Source organism: Dipodomys merriami, unplaced genomic scaffold (assembly GCF_024711535.1).
Source record: "Dipodomys merriami isolate MVZ:Mamm:240054 unplaced genomic scaffold, mDipMer1.0.p SCAF_2, whole genome shotgun sequence".
Classification (NCBI taxonomy): Eukaryota; Metazoa; Chordata; class Mammalia; order Rodentia; family Heteromyidae; genus Dipodomys; species Dipodomys merriami.
Window position 1 is genome coordinate 40,639,472 of NW_027203381.1, and position 19,502 is coordinate 40,658,973.

Genomic DNA, 19,502 nt, shown 5'->3' on the forward strand with positions numbered 1-19,502 from the left:
TTCAATTTCTTCTACTTTAACACCATAAACTGAAATAAGTCCTTGTTAAAACTTTCAAAAAAGAAAAACTAGACAAGTAATTCCCTTTGTAGTTTTCCAAATATATTAATTCTAAGGAGGAGCTGGTGAGTAGGAGCATTTAAAATGCATGTCTCTTGAAATTAAAACTAGAAACAAAAACATGAGGGATCCTAAGGAAATATTTACAGAAAACAGCCCTCCAGTTAATACCTTTAGTACAGGGAATGTAGCTGCTATTCAGCTCTTTTTTTTTTAACCCTTATACTGAGTTGTATGAAACCTATGAAAAGAAAACACATACTCCTTTACCCTAATGTCACTTTATCTTAAGTTGTAGTCTAATAGCAGTGTCTTACCAAAAGAAAGCTGATCAAACTTCTCATCATCAGTATCAAATACCATTAATATCATATATCTACAAAATGGTCGTTTATGAACACAGTCTAAAGTAGATATTCAATTTAGTACTGTCCTTCTGCCAAAAAGAAAAATACATGAGCCATGTCAGTACCAACTATTAATTTAGAGCTTTATTCTGAACTAACTATGCAACTCTCAGATGAGTTTGCCAAGGAAAGGAGAGAGTATGCCTAATGCCCCCATTTAACAAAAAAGAAAAGGAAAACTGCTGTTCTAGTTACATGTTTTTCACCTCTAAGTTCATTTTCAAGGAGTGCAACAATAACATTCATGAGCTCATAATTTGTGCAGGCTTTCTCCAAAAGGAACAATTTAAATACACAATGACAACTATGTGTTTTTTTTTCAAGCCTACAATTCATGGTTTTAAAGAATACTTCAGGAAAAGCATTACTACATACAAAAGCACATCCAAAGCCTTTCTTGGTTCCCACAGTTCAAATGCCAGCAAAGCCAGGGAGCAGCTGTGAAACACACTAGCACTAAGAATGGGGAAAAAAAGGAACAAAGCAACCCACTCCACTACCAAAATGAGCACTATAGAATTTTTAATGAGAATGCAACTGACTCTAAAACAAAGTTGATGTTTAAAGAAAACAGGGAAAGGGGCATTAAATAACAAGGCCAGCATTTCACTGATCTCTTATGACAGTTAAGATTGCTCTCCCCTTAAAATATCCATCCAATTCATTCTTATCTGACATTAGCAATAGTTATTCTTTAAAATTATGTCAAAATAACTTAATTCTCTAAATCTATTAGTCTTGCTGGAGAATGTCACATTACCCTAGAGAGTAAGTTAGTGCTCTGCTCCTTTGCTATGCTTTATGATGACATCTGCCACGGTTAAATGAACCAGCTGATAACAGCTTTTGACTTATTCTACCAAAACTTAAATGACAAACCATCTGCTCCAAGTTTTGATGACATCTCACTGAGTTCAAAGACTTAAGAGGATTTTCACAATTGAAGTTTGTTAGAAAGTTTACAAAATCAGCACACCATTCAAGATCAATAACTATAGCTTTTAAGAAAACAAGAAAAATAACTCAAATTCACAAAGTACTAACTAAAATGTTAAAACCTCAGAAGCAGCATTCTCACTGCAAATGCAAGCACTTTAATACATGAAGTATTGCAATATGAAAATGAATATCTAGAAGAACAATAGAAGAGGTAATACTGATCAAGATGCATTGTACTCATAATCTGACCCCTGTTGAATTGAAACCCCTTTGTATCTGAACTAGTGCTTAAATAGAAAAAGGAAAAATGTCAACAATTGTGCATTAACAAGAAAATGGACACATGTCGTAGGTATACAACAGACTGATAATGAAATAGCCACAAAAATTAAACAGATTAATCCTTCCTTCATAATGTTTTTTTTTTTAATTAAAGGTGTCAGGTGAGTGTGGGTGATACTTGTAATCTTAGATACTCAGGCGGATGGAGGTTTGGAACCACCCCAGCAGTAAATTCCCCAAGACTATCTTCCAATTATGAGATCATAGCTCAAGTAGTAGAGGACCAGCCATGAAGCTAGCAAGACAAGGAAGAGCACCAGCAATAAGATGAAGCCCCAGAATGGTTTGTTCTGTTTTGTTTTTTAAATTATGTAATAGTCTAGATGTGGTGAGTAGTCCACACCTATAATCCTACCTACTTGAAAGATAGAGATCATGAGTATCAAGGTTCAAACTAGCCCAGGGAAAAAAGTTTCCAAAACCCCCCTCCCCATCTCAACTAATAAAAATCTGTGTGTGGTAGCATACACTTTTTATCCTATTTACTTGGGAAGCATAAATAGGATCCCAGTGCAGACCAGCCTGGGCATAAACATGAGACTCTATTTAAAAAATAACTAAAGTAAAATGGGCTGTGCATGTAATTCAAATGATAAGAATGCCTACCTATTAAACACAAGACGCAGAATCAAGACTAACACACACACACACACACACACACACACACACACACACACACACAAATTACAGAACTTAAAGTGTTGAAATAAAGTACAAGTATACTGTTTGCAGATACAGAAAAACATAGCAACATATTTTTTTCAACTCACAAAAGTAGTTAAAAAAAAAACAACACCAATTCTTCCAGTTACCTGAAGAGAGGAAGAAGGCAATACAATTGTGAAGTACACAGGATATTACTCTAGTGTACAAACCAACACACTATGGAACTTCATGGCACATGGTGGTTAAATATATAGTAAAGCTCTATCTCTAAACTAATTCAAATGTAATCAGTTACTGTGCTATAACTGTTGATGTCACTGAACCAACCTCAAAATTCTATTTCTGACTTTCAGGTTTATTCAACTTTAACTCCAAATCAAATATGACAGAAATCAAGAAGGGTTAAAAATCTGAGATTCCATATTATTCTTCTAGAACTCTTAAACTGCTTACCTGGTTTAGACTCTCAAACTATAATTAATAAAAGCAATGCATCTCTGAACTGCCAGCTGGCTAGTGCATTCCAAATTCCTTACTCCTAAGAAATATTAATGAAAATAAGGTCATTGTTTTATCAGTACTAGCTACCATACCTTACAAAGCTTGATGTCCTACATATACTTTACTTAACCTACCTGACAATCCTGGCATTACTCTTGTGGCTCAGAGAAATAACTTGCCTTAAGTCACATCTACCTTAAGCAGCAACTAAAATTCAAATCCAGGTGCACCTGATTATAAAACTTGCTGCTTGGTGCTACCAAGTCTCTCTCCCCATCTACTACTGATCTGATTTGAAGGATGATTATATTATCTAGGGGATCATGCTCTAAATTCAGCTTACTGGATTTAAAGTCTAATTTATTAAATCATGTTCTAATATGCAAATAAATTTCAAAATGATACATTGTAAATAGTAAAAAGACTACTTTTTAAGTTAATTTCAAAGCTTAGTAGAAACGACTACTTTCCTACTCTTACTTCCAACCATGTCTTTTTACTTTTTCCCACTCTGCAGTTCAGGCTGATCTAGAACTCCCAATCCTCCCATCTCAGCCTCTAGAGATGCTGATATTACCAACATAATCACCACACCCAGTGCCAAGCAACTCTTAGTATTCATTAAGAAAATGTAAGCCAAGTGGGTGCTGGTGGCTCCCACCTCGCCTGTATTCCTAGCTACTCAGGAGGCTGAAATCTGAGGATGGCAGTTCAAAGCCAGCCCAGGCAATAAAGTCCTCTGAGACTCTTATGAGACCACCAGAAAACCAGAAGTAGAGCTGTGGCACAACATGGTAAAGAGTAGCCTAAGCAAAACAGCTCAGGGATAGCGTCCAGGCACTGAATTCAAGCCCCACAACTGCCAAAACAAAAACAAAAATAAGTCATAGGGTACTGGTGGCTCACACCTGGAATCTACTCAGATACTCAGAAGGCTAAGATCTAAGGACTGCAGTTCGAAACCAGCCCAGGCAGGAAAAGTCTGAGAGACTCTTATCTGCCATTAACAACCAGAAAACTGGAAATGAAGCTTTGGCTCAAAGTGATAAAACAGTAGAGCACCAGGCTTCGGCAAAAGAGTTCAGGGACAACACTCAGAGCCTGTCAAGCCCCAAGACTGACAAAAAGAAGAAAATGTAAACCAAGTACAGGTGGCTAATGCCTGTAATCCTAGCTACTTAGGAGGCTGAGATCTGAGGGTAATGGTTGGAAGCCAGCCCAAGCAGGAAAGTCTCATTTCCAATTAACCACCAAAAAGCAGTAAGTGGAGCTGTGGCTCAAGTGGTACAGTGATAAAACCATGAATAGCTCATACCTATAATCCTAGCTACTCAGGAAGCTAAGATCTGAAGATCTTGGTTTAAAGCCAGCCCAGGCTGACAAATCTGAAAGACTCTTAATTCCAATTAATCATCAAAAATCCTGAAGCCTAGGTGGGAATGTACTCAAGTGGATGAGCACCAGCACCATGAACAAAAAAAGCTAAGCCAGAGCATGAAACTTTGAATTAAAGCCCTAGTACTGGCACATCAAAAAATAAAAATAAAAATAAGTGTTTTTGAAAGTGTCTCATAAAAATCTATGATTCTTCCATTATATCTTTTCTATTAGGCAAATTATTCTCTTCTCAATTTTCACAGCCCCTTCGACTCTACTGCAATCACACGTAAGAAAATTATAACCATGCCACAATCAAAAAGAAAAAAGTTGGGCTGGGAAGATGGCTCAGTGGTAGAGCGCTTGCCTTGCATGCCTGAGGCCCTGGGTTCGATTCCTCAGCACCACATAAGCAAAATGAAAAAAGCCGGAAGTGGAGCTGTGACTCAAGTGGTAGAGCTCTAGTCTTGAGCTGAAAAGCTGAGGGACAGCACCCAGGCCCAGAGTTCAGGCCCCACAACCGGACCCAAAAATAAAAAATTAAAAAATAAATAAAAAATAAAAAAGTTGTCAAACTAAGTGTGCAATCCTCAGAAACTTTAATAATATTTAATATGATTCCTATTTTTACATTATTTACTGCACATGAGCAAAAAAATTAGCGAATAAAAAAATCTTATCTAGCCAGGCACCGGTGCCTCACACCTGTAATCCTAGCTATTCGGGAGGCTGAGATCTGAGGATCTCGGTTCAAAGCCAGCCCAGGCAGGAAAGTCCAGGAGACTCTTATCTCCAATAAACCACTCAGAAAACTAGAAGTGGTGCTGTAGCTGAAGTGGTAGACTGCTAGCCTTGAGTTGAAGAGCTGACGGATAGCACCCAAGCCCAGAGTTCAAGCCCCACAACCCACAGGGAAAAAAAATAGCTGAGTACAATGACTCACACCTTTAATATCAACTACCTGGGAGATGAGAGATAGGAGGATCACGGTAGGACTGCCTGAGCAAAAAGTGAGTAAAACCTGATAACAAAAACAAGCATGGCCTGGTGGTACAGATCTGTGATCCCAGCTACCCAGGAAAATCTAGATCCAAGTAGTCCAGGGCAAAGAAAAAAGAAATATACCCATCTGAAAAAAAAGAAAATCACTAAAGCAGAGAGGAACTTGCAACTATAATCCTAGCTACTTAATAGAGATGTGAAGGCTCTCCACCAGCCTGGGCAGAAAAGTCAGTGAGACTCCATCTCTAAAATAACCAGCAAAAAGCATAGCTACCAGTGGCTCACACCAGTAATCCTAGCTACTCAAGAGGCTGAGATTTGAGGATCACCATTCAAAGCCAGCCCAGGCAGGAAAGTTCATAAGACTCTTATCTCCATTTAACCACCAGAAAACTGGAAGCAGAGCTGTGGCTCAAAGTGGTAGAGCACTAGCCTTGAGCAAAAAGCTCAGGGACAGCATACAGGCCCTGAGTTGAAGCCCCACGACCACAAAAAAAAAAAAAAAAAAACCTTCAAGCATGGCTCAAGGCTCAAGTGGCAGAGAGCTAGCTAAGCAAGCTACATAAGGCCCAATTCATATGGCACTATCCTCCCCCCTCAGCAAAAAGAGCTGAGGATATGGCTAAATCAGTTGTGTTTGCCTGGCTAGTCCTTAGCTCAAACCCTAGTACTATCCAAGAAAGAAAGGACAGACGAAGAAGGGAAAAGAGAGGGAGGAGATTTTTACCACTTTAAAATAAGTGTGCTTTCTGGCCAAAACTCAAAATACCTGCACAGATTTATCTACTTCAATTCCATTTTATTGATGAAAAATTAAGGCTCAAAGTGGGGGCCGGGCGACAGAAAGACTGACATGCCTGAATCCAACTTTCTTGTGAAAGCTTAAGCAAGTTCATTTTTCATAGCATATTTTCTCATCTGTAAAATGATGTCTGCCAAACTAGATTCTTAAGAGAATTAAATGAAATAAAATATAAGAAACACTTAGCAGGGGCTGGGAAGGTGGCTCAGTGGTAGAGTGCTTGCCTTGCATGCATGAGGCCCTGGGTTCAATTCCTCAGCACCACATAAGCAAAAAAGGAAAAACTGGAAGTGGCGCTGTGGCTCAAGTGGTAGAGCGCTAGCTTTGAGCTGAAGAGCTGAGGGACAGTGCCCAGGCCCCACAACCGGACCCAAAAAAAAAAAAAAAAAAAAACACTTAGCAGTGCTTTACCTGAGACCAAAGCTTGGTAAATACTAATAATCTTATCCTGTAGACAGTTTCACTTGGTAAAATCAAGAATGAATAAATAATTATCTTAATCCCCTGATTCCTAAACTAATGCATTTTTCATTACTTCCTGGAAACATACTAAAGCAGGATGAGCAAAGCACCATAACGTATTACAATTCTAAGCTCTCCAAATTTACTATAACTAGCCTTGAAAAATTATCAAAGAATAATATCTTTCAATATAAATACATTCTCACCCCATTTCTTGTTTTTAATGTTGTTTTCACTTTGGTGGGGTTTGTTTTTGTTTTATTTTTGTCTTGGGGCTTAAATCCAAGGCCTAAGCTCTGTCCCTAACTTTATTTTCCTCAAAGCTAGTACTCTACCACTTGAGCCACAGTTCTACTTCCAGCTTTTTGGTAGTTTAGTGGAGATAAGAGTCTCAGACTTGGGGCTAGGAAGGTGGCTCAATGGTAGAGCACTTGCCTTGCATGCCTGAGGCCCTGGGTTCGATTCCTCAGCACCACATAAGCAAAAAGAAAAAAGCCGGAAGTGGCACTGTGGCTCAAGTAGTAGAGCACTAGCCTTGAGCTGAAGAGCTGAGGGACAGAGCCCAGGCACAGAGGTCAGGCCCCACAACCGGACCCAAAAAAAAAAGAGTCTCAGACTTTGCTGTACCAAATGGCTACATAGAGAGATCTTGTCTCGAAGGGAGGAAAAAAAAAAAAAAGAAGGAAAGACAAAAATCTTACATTACTTTTTCCCTTTAAAATCAAAGAATTAAGTTTTTCTAAATTGTAAATTAGTCCGCTGAAACTGGTTCTTTCGGTATGTCCTTATAAATAATCACTGATCACATCTGGAACACAAGGTACACTGAGCAGTAGGATTTGGGGAACAGAAGGCATTAACAAAGAATCTCATTGTTCTGAACCTCTGAAACATTAACACAGGCTGCAGCTTTTGTATGCCTTAGGTAGATTTTGCAGTGTTTTCTAATAATACAAAATAAAGTGTTATTATCTTCAGGTAAGAGATTCAAAGAGTCGATATTACGATGAGAGTCTGTATTTTCCAGGTGGGTCTCTACCCCTGGGCTCAAGAGAACCTCCTACCTCAGCACCAGGCTCAATACTAAAAGAGCTGTACAATGGTTTGAACTCAGGACCTCACACTTGCTAGGAAGACACTCTACCACTTGAGCCACACCTCCAGCCCCTCTTGGCATTATTTTTTCAGGCAGGATCTCATTTAATGCCCAGCCTGGATACGATTCTCTTACTTATGCTCCTCCATGCACATAGAAATGGTAAGCGCACCCCACAGCACTCAGCCACTGTTCTTCCCACATAGCTGGGATAATGGACAGATTACACCACACCCAGCTACTGATTGAGATGGAGTCTTGAAAACTTCTTTTTGCCAGGTCTGCCCTCAAAATTGAAATCTCACCTAAGTAGCTAGGATTATAAACTTGAGCCACTACATCCAGTAAAATTGTAAATCCAGTTAACTATTAAAAAACTATATTGTTTAATATTTTTTGTTTTGCTTTTGGGTTTTTGTTGTTGTTGTTGTTGTTGTTGTTCTGGGATTGAATCCAAGGCCTCACATGATAAGCACATGTCCAACCACCAGGATAAATCCCTAACCCTTGAAGTTTAATGCAATTTTAAGAGCAAGTTCTAAAACACAAAAGGGATGGTATATTTATGGGGAGGAGGAGGTGGAAAAACAATACAAACCATCTGGGACTAAAAATACTGATTCTTGTACTTTCCATAAAACCAATGAATGTAAAGTACAAAAGAAGGGAGGGGTGTGGCAGGAAAATTAAAGACTGTTTAGTTTCCTACATAGGAAAAAAGGCACATATGTACTGAACATGTATGAACTACATGTACTACAGCATAATGAAATAGCGTAACAAATATTTACATAGCTTTCCCTCATATTGGGGATTATATTGTAATTTTCAATTCATGTGTCAAATAGTAAATGGTAAGCATTATTGGCAAGAAAGGAAAAGTGACAAAAATCTTCCAACTCACTGGAAAAAGGAATACACGTGAAAATGAGTAAGGTAGCTCTATCAGAAAAAAATACATTAGTTATCACAATAAATAATAAACTCCTCTAACATACAAAGATCCTCAAAATCAAAGAAGACAGTACTTAAATAATAAATAACTTATAAATTATTTTGTTAATTTGTCACAGAAATTCCTGTAACTAGTATAAAACAAAAAATTGGTATATAAAGATATAACCAGAGGATAGGGTAGGGATGGGGAGTAGGGAAGATGAGAGAGAACAATGGAAGGGGTAACACTAGGGGGGACAATGACCAAGATGCATTGTACTCAAGCTAACTTACAGAACTGTAACCTCTTTATACAACTACTTAATTTTTTAAAAGATATAGACACAAGATGATATTCTAGTTGTGCTTAAGATGCCAAAATAAAAAGGTAATAACAGAATGGGGAAATGGCTAAGCATTTTTTAACTATTATATACTATGTACTTACTAAACAGAGTAAAATAGATTCTTATATGCTTACACAGAAAGATTTCAAAGTCAAAAATATGGAAAAAAAGAACAGTATGTATGCTATATATTTTGAAGGAAGAAAGAGTGTGCATATATCTACAAGTAGGTAAGTTCAAGGCATAAAGTTGTCACCTTATTTGACCATATAAGGAATACATATTAAATTATATATAAAGCAAACAGAAAATATGTAAGGTAGAGAAAAGCATGGAAGAAAACCATAGAGTCAGCCTTCTGCATTCATGGATTTAACCAATCATGAATTGAAAATAATAGGAAAAAGAATTGTATATTTTCCTCCTTATTACCTAAATAATACAACATACAGCTATTTACATGAAATTGCACTGTATTAGGTATTGCAATCATCTAGAGATACTTTGTAGTCTATATGAGGACATGTATAGGTTTTGCAAAGATTGTACCATTTTACAGAAGGGACTTGAACATTCTTGGATTTGGGGTATCTTAAGAGGTTCTTGGAACCAATTACCTAAAGATATCAAGAGGAAGCTATACAATAATACCTCAATTGTACAATAATACCTCAAATGTGCTGCAAAGAAACTGGAAAAGAAATACAAGTGCTGACTCTGGAAAGCAGAAAATTACAGGCTGTTTTTTCTTCACTTCTAAAATTTTTTAAAGAAGCATAAACACCTTATAGACATATTTTTCAAATAATCAATTAAAATCATTAAAAGAAAACAAAAATAAAAATATTTTAAAAGAATACTTGCCAATTACAATAGGTAATATCACAAATTTCATTTCTAAAGTGGGTTAATTTTATAATTAATTTTTATAATTAATTTTATAATTAATTTCCCACAGGGAAAGTATTGAAGATGGAGCTCAATACTACACTATACAGGCGAGCATGATAAAGAAAAAAAAGTTGTTCATCTCTACTATCTTTCATTCACAAGTTTTGTACTAGACACACTTCTTAATCTCTTTGAGCCTGAGTTACCTATTGTCTGTCAGATCAAATAAGTCAGAAAATATGTATTCAAACATGTTTGTGACTTTAACTATCACATCCCACAATACTGTGAAATTTGTGAAATTTATGTAATCACTTAATCTCAATAAAAAATTATTTTAAAAAAGAAAATATATATTCATAGCCATGGCTCTCCAAAATGATGAGGACACAAGGATCACATATATACTTATCCCATAAACAAGCAACTTAGTGCAAAAGACAATTACAATATACCCTATCTTGCTTTAACAGATGAAAGCACAAGTACACTAAGATCATACTGACTAGCCATCAAGGGTGGATGCTGCCTAGGAACCGTTTAATGCAAAATCTAATCAGAGGGCTAAGGCTGTCAAGTACAGATCCAGGCATATATGAAGGTAGCATCAAACCTGCAAAAAAATACATGTATCAGAAAGATGTTATATGTTCCTTTACCTCTTTAGATATACTTTTCTCCCAAACTAAGAATGTCAATCTAGTTAAGAACATATATAACAAACTAGCAAGGTGTAAAATCTGCTGATGGGAAAGGGGAAAACAGAGAGCCTGGGCATCTCAAGTAAGCAATCTCTTAGAATTCTGCTACTATTCAGTGTGTCCATGAGCCAGCAACATGTGCATCACCTAGGAGTTTATGAGAAACACTCTCGCTTGCTGCACATATGCCTGTCATCTCACCACTCCAATGGCTGAAACAATAGGATTATAGGATTCCCAGTAGAACAGCCAGAGCTATACAGAAAGACACAGTCTATGCACACACACACACACACACACACACACACACACACACACACACACACACACACACACACACACACACACACACACACACACACACACACACACACACACACACACACACACACACACACACACACGAGACTTGCTGAGTCATAATTTACATCTTGGAAGGTCCAGAGTTGGGTATAGGGCATACTTGTGATCTCATCCCTTGGGAGGCTGAGGCAGGAGGATGTCAGTACATCTACTTAGTGAATTCAGGGACAATCTAGTCTATATAGCTAATATATCCTCAAATTTTGTAAATATCCAAATGATAAATTCAAATTACCTACTCCTGACCTCAGACTTCACCAAATTAATTACAAACTTAACAGTAATCCATATATTTTCAGTCTTCTTACTATAAATTAGCCATACGTGTCTATATACAAGGTATGGCATTCAAATATATACTAAATGTTCCTCTCCTTAAAGCTTGAGTATCCTAGAACATAAATTCAAACATTATATCTCCTGAAATAAAAAATAAAATTCAAAAGGCCAAAATGTTTCAACTATACATACATATATGTACATTTGGCCCAGATAAAATTTCCAACATGTGGTAAAAGGATAGCAGAAAGATTCAAATGACCCAATCACTTTAGAATCCTTAACTTTCTGAAACATTTCAAAAAAATTCTATGTTGATCTCCAGACATAGTACAAGGAACTTTCTGTTCAGATAATGTGGGTGTAAGAAGAGAACAAAGAATGAATAAGACAACTGCAGTTCTCCTTCTGGTAAACACAGGAACATCAAGGTTTTTTTTTTTAATTAATGACAAAATATGTAAAAAAAAAAAACATTAAATATAAAAATCCAACAAATACCTAATGCAATTAAAATATAAAAATCCAACAAATATCTAATGCACCCACTACCAAAATAGTTAAATTTCCTGTTACACTTCCACCAATTATACTCTGCTCCTTTCAGATATCCAATCTCTTAAATTTGGTTTATCACTACACTTTCTTAATCCTTTACTATACACATACATAATCCTAAAACAATGAGCCTTAGTCATTTTGCCTCCCACCCAGGAGACTTTTGGCAGCATCTGGAGATACTGTGGATTATTATAAGGATGTTGGGTGCTACGGCATCTAATGGAGAGGGGCCCAACATACTGTTCTAAAACGCCCAGGACAGAGCTACAACAAAGAACTACCTACCTAGCTCAAAAACATCAATAGTGCTAAGACTTTAAAAACCCTACTCTAAACAAACTGTACTCTAACCCCATTCATACCTATAATCCTAGCTATTAAAGAGGCTGAAATCCAGAGGACCAAAGTTTGAAGCTACTCAAGGAAGGAAAGTCCTGAGAGTCTAGATCTCCAAAATAAACAGGGGGAGGGAGAGAGAACTATTCTGAAAGATAAATAATATTGTTCTGCACTTTAACAACATTTTCTTTTCAGTGCTGGTAATCAAACCCAGGGCTTTGCACATATCAGCAAATGCTCTACCACTGAGCTACAGATGCCTAGCCTCAACATACCATAGGTTTTCTTCTACAACTTTATTTGTTTAACATTAACTTTCCTGTACTACTAGCCTTCTACCACACAAAGACACAGACTTCCATCTATTCGTTCATCTGTTTATACACATTGTTTTTCTAAATTTTTGCTTTTACATACAACACTTGTATAATCTTTCTTATACAAACCTCTTTGTGATCAATGAGAAATTCTCTCTAGGGCAATAACATTCAGTTTGAGTGTTGAAACGCCTCAGTAAATACACAAGACGTATGTGGTCCTGACATGGTAATATTATTCACCTCTTTCAAGTAGGCATTGCATTGGTAATGCAAAGGCAGTGGGAGGCGAAATTGCTAGTGACTTAGATGAGTTTTAAAATACTCTCATTAATGAGACAAATGGATATTGTGTACCTCCTAATATTCTAGAAAGACAAAACAACATTTCTATGGCAATGTTACTCAAAATACATAATCTGAATTAAATCATGAGGCAGAATCAGACAAACTCAATTTCAGGGATAGTCTACAATTATTAGTATCTAGGTCATGAAAGACAAAAATCAAGGATCTGGCCCAACTAGAGTAGGCTATTAAATGCAATGTGCAATCTTGCACTAGAAAAAGAACATGAGTAGGGCAACTGGTAAATTTCAATAAGATATATAGATACATTAGTAGTTGTCTTAGTGTTAATTTTCTAGTTTTGACAATTTAATTAAGATACTAACATCTGAATAAGTAAATGACAAAATTCTTACTAGTTTTGCAATGTTTTGTAAACACGAAATTAACAAAATGACTTCTTTTACATATTCCAAATAGTATTACAGCCCTGGAGATAAAACCAGAACCAAGAATTTGATCTTATTTTTAAAATAAGTTTGACATTTTTTAAAAAGTTAAAAATTAAACCATGGAAAATAAAACATGCATTTTACATGGTCTACCTATCCTGTATGCAGATGTTATTTTAAAGTATTTGCTATGGGCTGGGAAGGTGGCTCAGTGGTAGAGTGCTTGCCTTGCATGCATGAGGCCCTGGGTTCGATTCCTCAGCACCACATAAGCAGAAAAAGCCGGAAGTAGTGCTATGGCTCAAGAGGTAGAGTGCTAGCCTTGAGCTGAAGAGCTCAGGGACAGTGCCCAGGCCCAGAGTTCAGGTCCCACAACCAAACAAAAATAAGTAAGTAAATAAATAAATAAATAAAAATATTTGCTATGGCTAGGATGCAGCATAATGGCAGGGCATGCGTAAGACTCTGAGTTCAATCCCCAGCACCAAAACAAAACTTCAAATGGACTGCTTTACATAAATATGTTCAGTTATCTTAGGAATTAAACTAAGACTCTAAAAATTACTTCTGAACAGCGGATACTTTTATACTAAAATAAATTGCTAATATGACTGATACACTCCATACACCAAAGACAACATTATTATCCCTTCAAAAATCATCATAGAAGAGAAATAAGCTCTGATGTTCTATTAAAGCAGAAAAATAACTATCAATAATAGTAATTTACTGTATATTTTTAAAGCTAGAAAGATTTTGTGTATTTTTATAGATGTTTGTTTAATCACTGTAATTCAACATCAATCTCTGCCCTAGAAAGACAGTTTAATTTCCTCCTTTAACCTACAATTACTGATCCCAAGAATTCCTCCAAATTATTGAGCTGTGGTCAGACTTTAGCCTGTACTAGCATGACATCAAAACCTAAACGTATGCAGAAAGAGCCATATGCATCATTAACTGTTGCTGCGAGTGTAAACTGGTAAAATGTCTTCAGAGAGCAATTACTCAACACTACCAAAATGTTAAAAATGTGCATGTTTGCTGCAGCAATTCCACTACTACAGAAATATTCAGCACATACACACAAGTATGTATGTACAGGGATCTATTTACTAGATCATTTTAAATAAAACCTGAAATATAAATACACATCAATGAAGTACTGCTTAAACAAATTTTTGCACCTAGTCACTGGAATATTATATGGTCCTCAAACAGTAAGATAAACCTACACACAACAGTCACCAATATGAATTTTCTGTATCTTCACATGTGGGCTTGCAATATTCAGTGAAGCAAAAGAATACACAAGAACTTCATAACAATGACTGCACAACCTTGTACTTTTATTTGGATCATGCCCATCCATCCTTTTCAGAATATAAAAGCTAGGTAGGAAACACAAATTTCTAAATTACCTGTTCAAAAGCTTAACTGGCTCATGTTGATTTTTTTTTTTTTACTGATGTTAGCAATAACTCTACTCCATTTAAGATTTGTTGGGCTTTGTCAAACTCAACCACATGTCATAGAAGTAGCTCAATATACAAATTCTGAAAAGCATTCAACTTTAAGTATAAGCTTTGTCTTTATGAAATACGATTCTTAAGAATAAACTTCTGTGAAAACAAATGAGATTAAAATAAACCATATATTTTGTGAGTGCAACCTTTCAGTGTACATTTTAAAAAGTAGTATCAGTCGTCATCGTCGTCGTCTGGGTGCCAGGGGCTCAAGCCTATTATCCTAGCTACTCAGGAGGCTGAGATCTGAGGTTCAAAGCCAGACAGAACAGTAAAGTCTGTGAGACTCTTATATTGAATAAACTACTCAAAAAACACAGTAGTGGTGCTGTGGCTCAAGTGATAGAGCACTTGCCTTGAGCAAAAGAGGATCAAGGAGAACACCTAGGCAACACTAGAGTTCAAAACCCAGGACTGGCAAGAGGAGATGAAGGGGAGGAGAGGGGAGGGGAAAGGAAGAGAGGGGGAGGGGGAGGGGGAGGAGGTAAAGATCTAGGGATCCTGGTTCTAGACCAGCCTGGACAGAAAAGTTCTATAGACTTCAACTTCAAAATCATTCCTAGAGGTGTGGCTCAGGTAATAGAATACCTGCCTAGCAAACTAGAGGCCTGAGTTCAAACCCTAGTATCACCAAAGTGTATGTACATACACACATACATATATATATGTATATGTACATAACACAACAGAAGAGTAAACAACAAACATCCATTTAAATGCAGTACATCAAGTCCCTGAATGAATGGGTAGCATTCTAACATCACTTGACTCAGATGGGATGCTAATCAGGGGGGAAAAAAAATATCTTAAGGTGCCTCCACTGCCCATCTTCCACTTGCAAAAAGCATCTTTCCCTTTACGAATACCCAGACGTAATGTTAAACGATGCAGGTGAATAAAGGCTTTCACAGGGCACCAAATGGGCCTCTGAATTCTAAGCAGCAAGGAAAAAAAGCTACCTCAACAAATCTAAGGCATCAACGGCCCTTTGACAGCCCAGCACCATCTGGCAAGGCGAACCTCCCCTCAGCTATCCCTTGGTGGCTGATTAATTCCAATGGCTTAGTTGACAGGCCTCCCCAGACCCCGTCCCCAAGGGAGGAGGAGGAGGAGGAGGAGGAAGAAGAGGAGGAGGAGGAGGAGGAGGAGGAGGAGGAGGAGGAGGGGGAGGAGGAGGAGGAGGAGGAGGGCAGGGTTGCGGCCTCGGTGCTTTGTGTCCGTCCTGCAGGCTTGAAAGCATCTCGGCCACCATTTCCCTTGAGAACAGGGGCTCTTGGCTACAAGTTTGTTTCTCGGGTTTTGAACCTTGCCCTTCGGGTTCGGGCCGGCCTGGCGCTGCGGAGGGCGCGGCGCGGCGCGGGCGTCTCCCCGGGCCCCGTCCTCCTGCGCGCGCGCGCGAGCGCAGGCCCCGGCCGGGCGGACGCACTCACCGGTGGGCGCGCTGTCCAGGATGCGCAGGTCGTAAGCCCCGGAGCAGCGGTAGTTGGCGGCGGTGCCGTTGTCCCACACCACCACCACCTCCTCGGGACTCTCGAAGCTCCGCACGGTGCCCACATGGCCTTCGCCACCGTCCTGCTTCCCCCACTTCCAGTCCGGGCCACGCACTACGCGGGCCCCGACCCCTTCCACCATCACGCGGTTGTTGCGGGAGTTACTCATCGGGGCCCGGGCGGTGGGCTCCGCCGCTGCCGCCGCCGCCGCCGCCGCTGCCGGAGGGCCCGTGAGGGAGTTGGGCCCGGGCCGGACTCTCGGCGCCGGCGGGGGCGGCAGCGAGCCCCGGGGGACGTGGGAGTAACTCACGGGGGCGGCGGCCCGGGCTCCACGGAGCCCCCCGCCGCGGCCGGGCCGTCGCCGCCGCGCCCCCGGCTCGGACGGGAAGCCGGCCCGCAGAGGCTCAGAGGCGGAGGCGGAGGCGGCGGCGAGCGGGCAGAGCGGAGGGGGCCGGGGGCGGGGACTGTCCCGCTTCCTCCGGGCTCCCCGGCCGGGCTACAGCGAGGGCCGCCAGGAAACCTCGCTCTCCCCCGGCCGGGAGCGCGGGGAACGCAGAGGGCCGGGGGAGGCTCGCCCGGGGGGCCTGGCGAGGGCCGCGACGGGCCAGCCGAACGGCCGGCCTTCACCCGCCCCCGGTCCCTCGCCCCGGGGTAGGAGGCCGAGCGCTGGCGCCTCCTCCCCGGCGGGCAGCGCTGGTACCTCCCGGCGTCCGGCGAGCGCCCGGGCCCAGGGGCCCCCTTCTCTCAGGTCCCGCGCACGCCTCCGCGCTCCGCCCCGCCACAGAGCCCCCGCCGGGCGAGAGCGACTCCACATCCGGGTACGGCCGCACCCCAAGGCCGGAGCAGCCCCTTCTCGGAGTGACTGCCCAGGAGGGATCGCCAGCAGTGCTAGTAGGGTGGGAGCGTTCGGGAGACGAGCGCGATCCGGGAAAGAAAGAAAAAAACCGATCCCTAAGCGTCTTCCCCGGGCCCAAGGAGAATGCGCATGCGCAAGGTCCCAGTAAAAAGTGGTGGAAAGCCCAACCTCGGTGTGGAGCGTTTTAGGGGTGGAGCCCTAGAGTTGTCTCTCGGTGGATGCGGAGCTTCCCATTGGCTGTGAGGGAAGCGAAGGGGCCATCCTGGAGGCGGGGCTAGAGGAAGTAAGGACCAAACGCTTGCTGAGGCCGCAGCTGCGAGGCCCATCTTTTAGGAGCGTTCCTAGGTGTGCGGTGTCGGGATTTAGGATTTCATATTTCGTCTTCCTTTTTAACGGGGGATGGATAGGATAGACTGCAGCACAGATTAAGAGCTACCCGTATTCTCTGCAGGTTAAAAGCTGCAAACCAGAGAGGGTGATTGGTGATATGCTTTTTAGATGAGTGGTCTGAATGTATACTACTGTGGAGGCCTTTGAAAGGTGTGGTGTGTCTCTTGCCTTGGAAAGCCAAGGTAGTAAGTAGACTCCAAACTGCCCCTTCCCAGGGCGTCAGTTAGCCCCTAATAGCCAAATACACCTGGAAAGGAAAATAAGAAGACCCAAAGTGGTTTCTGATAGTTATTACTCAAATGGCAATTAGAAGAATGATGTGTGAGAGAGGGGGTGGGGAGAGATGCTGGGGCTTGAACCCCTAGGACCAGATCAATGTCCCTGGGCTTTTGTGCGTAAGGATAGCGTTCTCCAACTTGCACCATAGCTCCATTCCCAGGTTTTTTTGATGGTTAATTGAATATAAGCATCTTATGGACTTTCCTGCTCCAGCAGTCTTTGAACCATGATCCTCAGATCTCAGCCTCCTGAGTAGGATTACAGGTGTGAGCCACTCCCACCCTGCAGAAATGACTTTTTAAAACCATTTTTTCCACAGCCCAAGCAGGACTGATTGTTGATACTATCGCTTTCCCCCAGAGCCCAGGGAGGAGACAATGAATGAATAATAAAGTGGGGGGGGGAGACAACAGGTGTAAAATGGATCAAGTGAATTATCATGTAGTGAGATAAGTGAAGTGCCCTTAGTTTTTTATGAAGATAACAAGAAAATAACAATTATTGAGAGCCAAATGCCAAATCCGGATAATTTTAAAGTCTAGAGTTTAAATTTTCCCCCTCAGGATAACGCAGCCAGTCTCGTTTATTTTTCAAAATACTTTCACCTGAAATATCTTAAATGTTTATGGCCAAACCTACTCAACTGTATCTAAGCAATTAAAGGCAGTTAAATATTTCTGCTCTACTATTTCTCTGTTTTCAAAATCCTTTCTGGTTTCATTTTTATCCCAATAAATTGATTTCATGAATTACTCAATTGGTTGTTTTTTTTAATTTCAGTATTGAAAAGGGGCCCTGTTGAGTTATAGTATTGACTTTTTAAGCTAAATTAATTCCAGGAAAGCCATCTGAGATGTCAGATCCTTAACTTGCATTTTACATCAAATATATCAACAGCCTTCCACATGTTTTTTGTGTTTGATTCACCTAGGAGTTTTGTGATTATTATGACATAGTCTAATATTTAAATAAATTTTGAAGAGGACATGTGCAAGGGATCTAATTCAAGACTTTGCAAATGCTAAGTACAAATGCTGTACTTTGAGCTACAACTAGCTCTTTTATTTTTCCTACCAGAGATTCTTGTTGTTTGGTTATTGTTGCTGGAACAGAGTTTCTCTATGTAGTCCAGACTGGCCTCAAATTCAAAATTCTTCTGCCACAGTCTCCCTGGGTTACAAGCACATCCAGCTAGTACCAGAGAGTTTTTAATACTAGCATTTTCCCTTAAATGGATAGTTGTAATGCCTTAAACTGGGAAGGGCTCTTAAGAGTGATTTAGAAGCCAGGCTGGGTGGTGCAATCCTAGCACTTGGGGAACTGAGACAAGAAATCAGGAGTTCAGGGCCAGCCTGGACTATATAACCAGACCTTGTTTCAACAAGTCAGGAGAGAGTAGAATGAGATGATGCAGGCTAGAACTTTTCTTTTTGTTGTTGTCCTTTATGTCTTTATTCCCTCCCTAGACATCAAACTGTATCAGGAGTAATGTGATAAGACTGGAGGCTACTTGCAGTCTATGCTTCCACCTGCCACTGCAAGAATCTATAGGAATCATCAAAACCTCTGAAATAACTTTGAGCACAAGAATAAAAACTCCAGTGGGCTGGGAAGGTGGCTCAGTGGTAGAGCGCTTGTCTTGCATGCATGAGGCCCTGGGTTCGATTCCCCAGCACCACATAAGCAAAAAGAAAAAAGCCAGAAGTGGTGCTGTGGCTCAAGTGGTAGAGCGCTAGCCTTGAGCTGAAGAGCTGAGGGACAGCGCCCAGGCCCAGAGTTCAGGCCCCACGACTGGACCCAAAAAAAAAAAAAAGAATAAAAACTCCATATTAG

General features: G+C 40.3%; 1 protein-coding gene across 1 annotated transcript in view; it reads right to left on the reverse strand.

The window, feature by feature from the left end:
* Positions 1–17,096, reverse strand: part of Mib1 (MIB E3 ubiquitin protein ligase 1) — a 117,188-nt gene extending 100,092 nt beyond the window's left edge. Inside the window, exon 1 of the mRNA XM_070029453.1 lies at positions 16,085–17,096. Within this exon, the coding sequence (XP_069885554.1) occupies positions 16,085–16,313 (229 nt within the window). The 5' untranslated portion in view covers positions 16,314–17,096. The remainder of the gene's footprint in view (positions 1–16,084) is intronic.
* Positions 17,097–19,502: the final 2,406 nt, after the last annotated feature.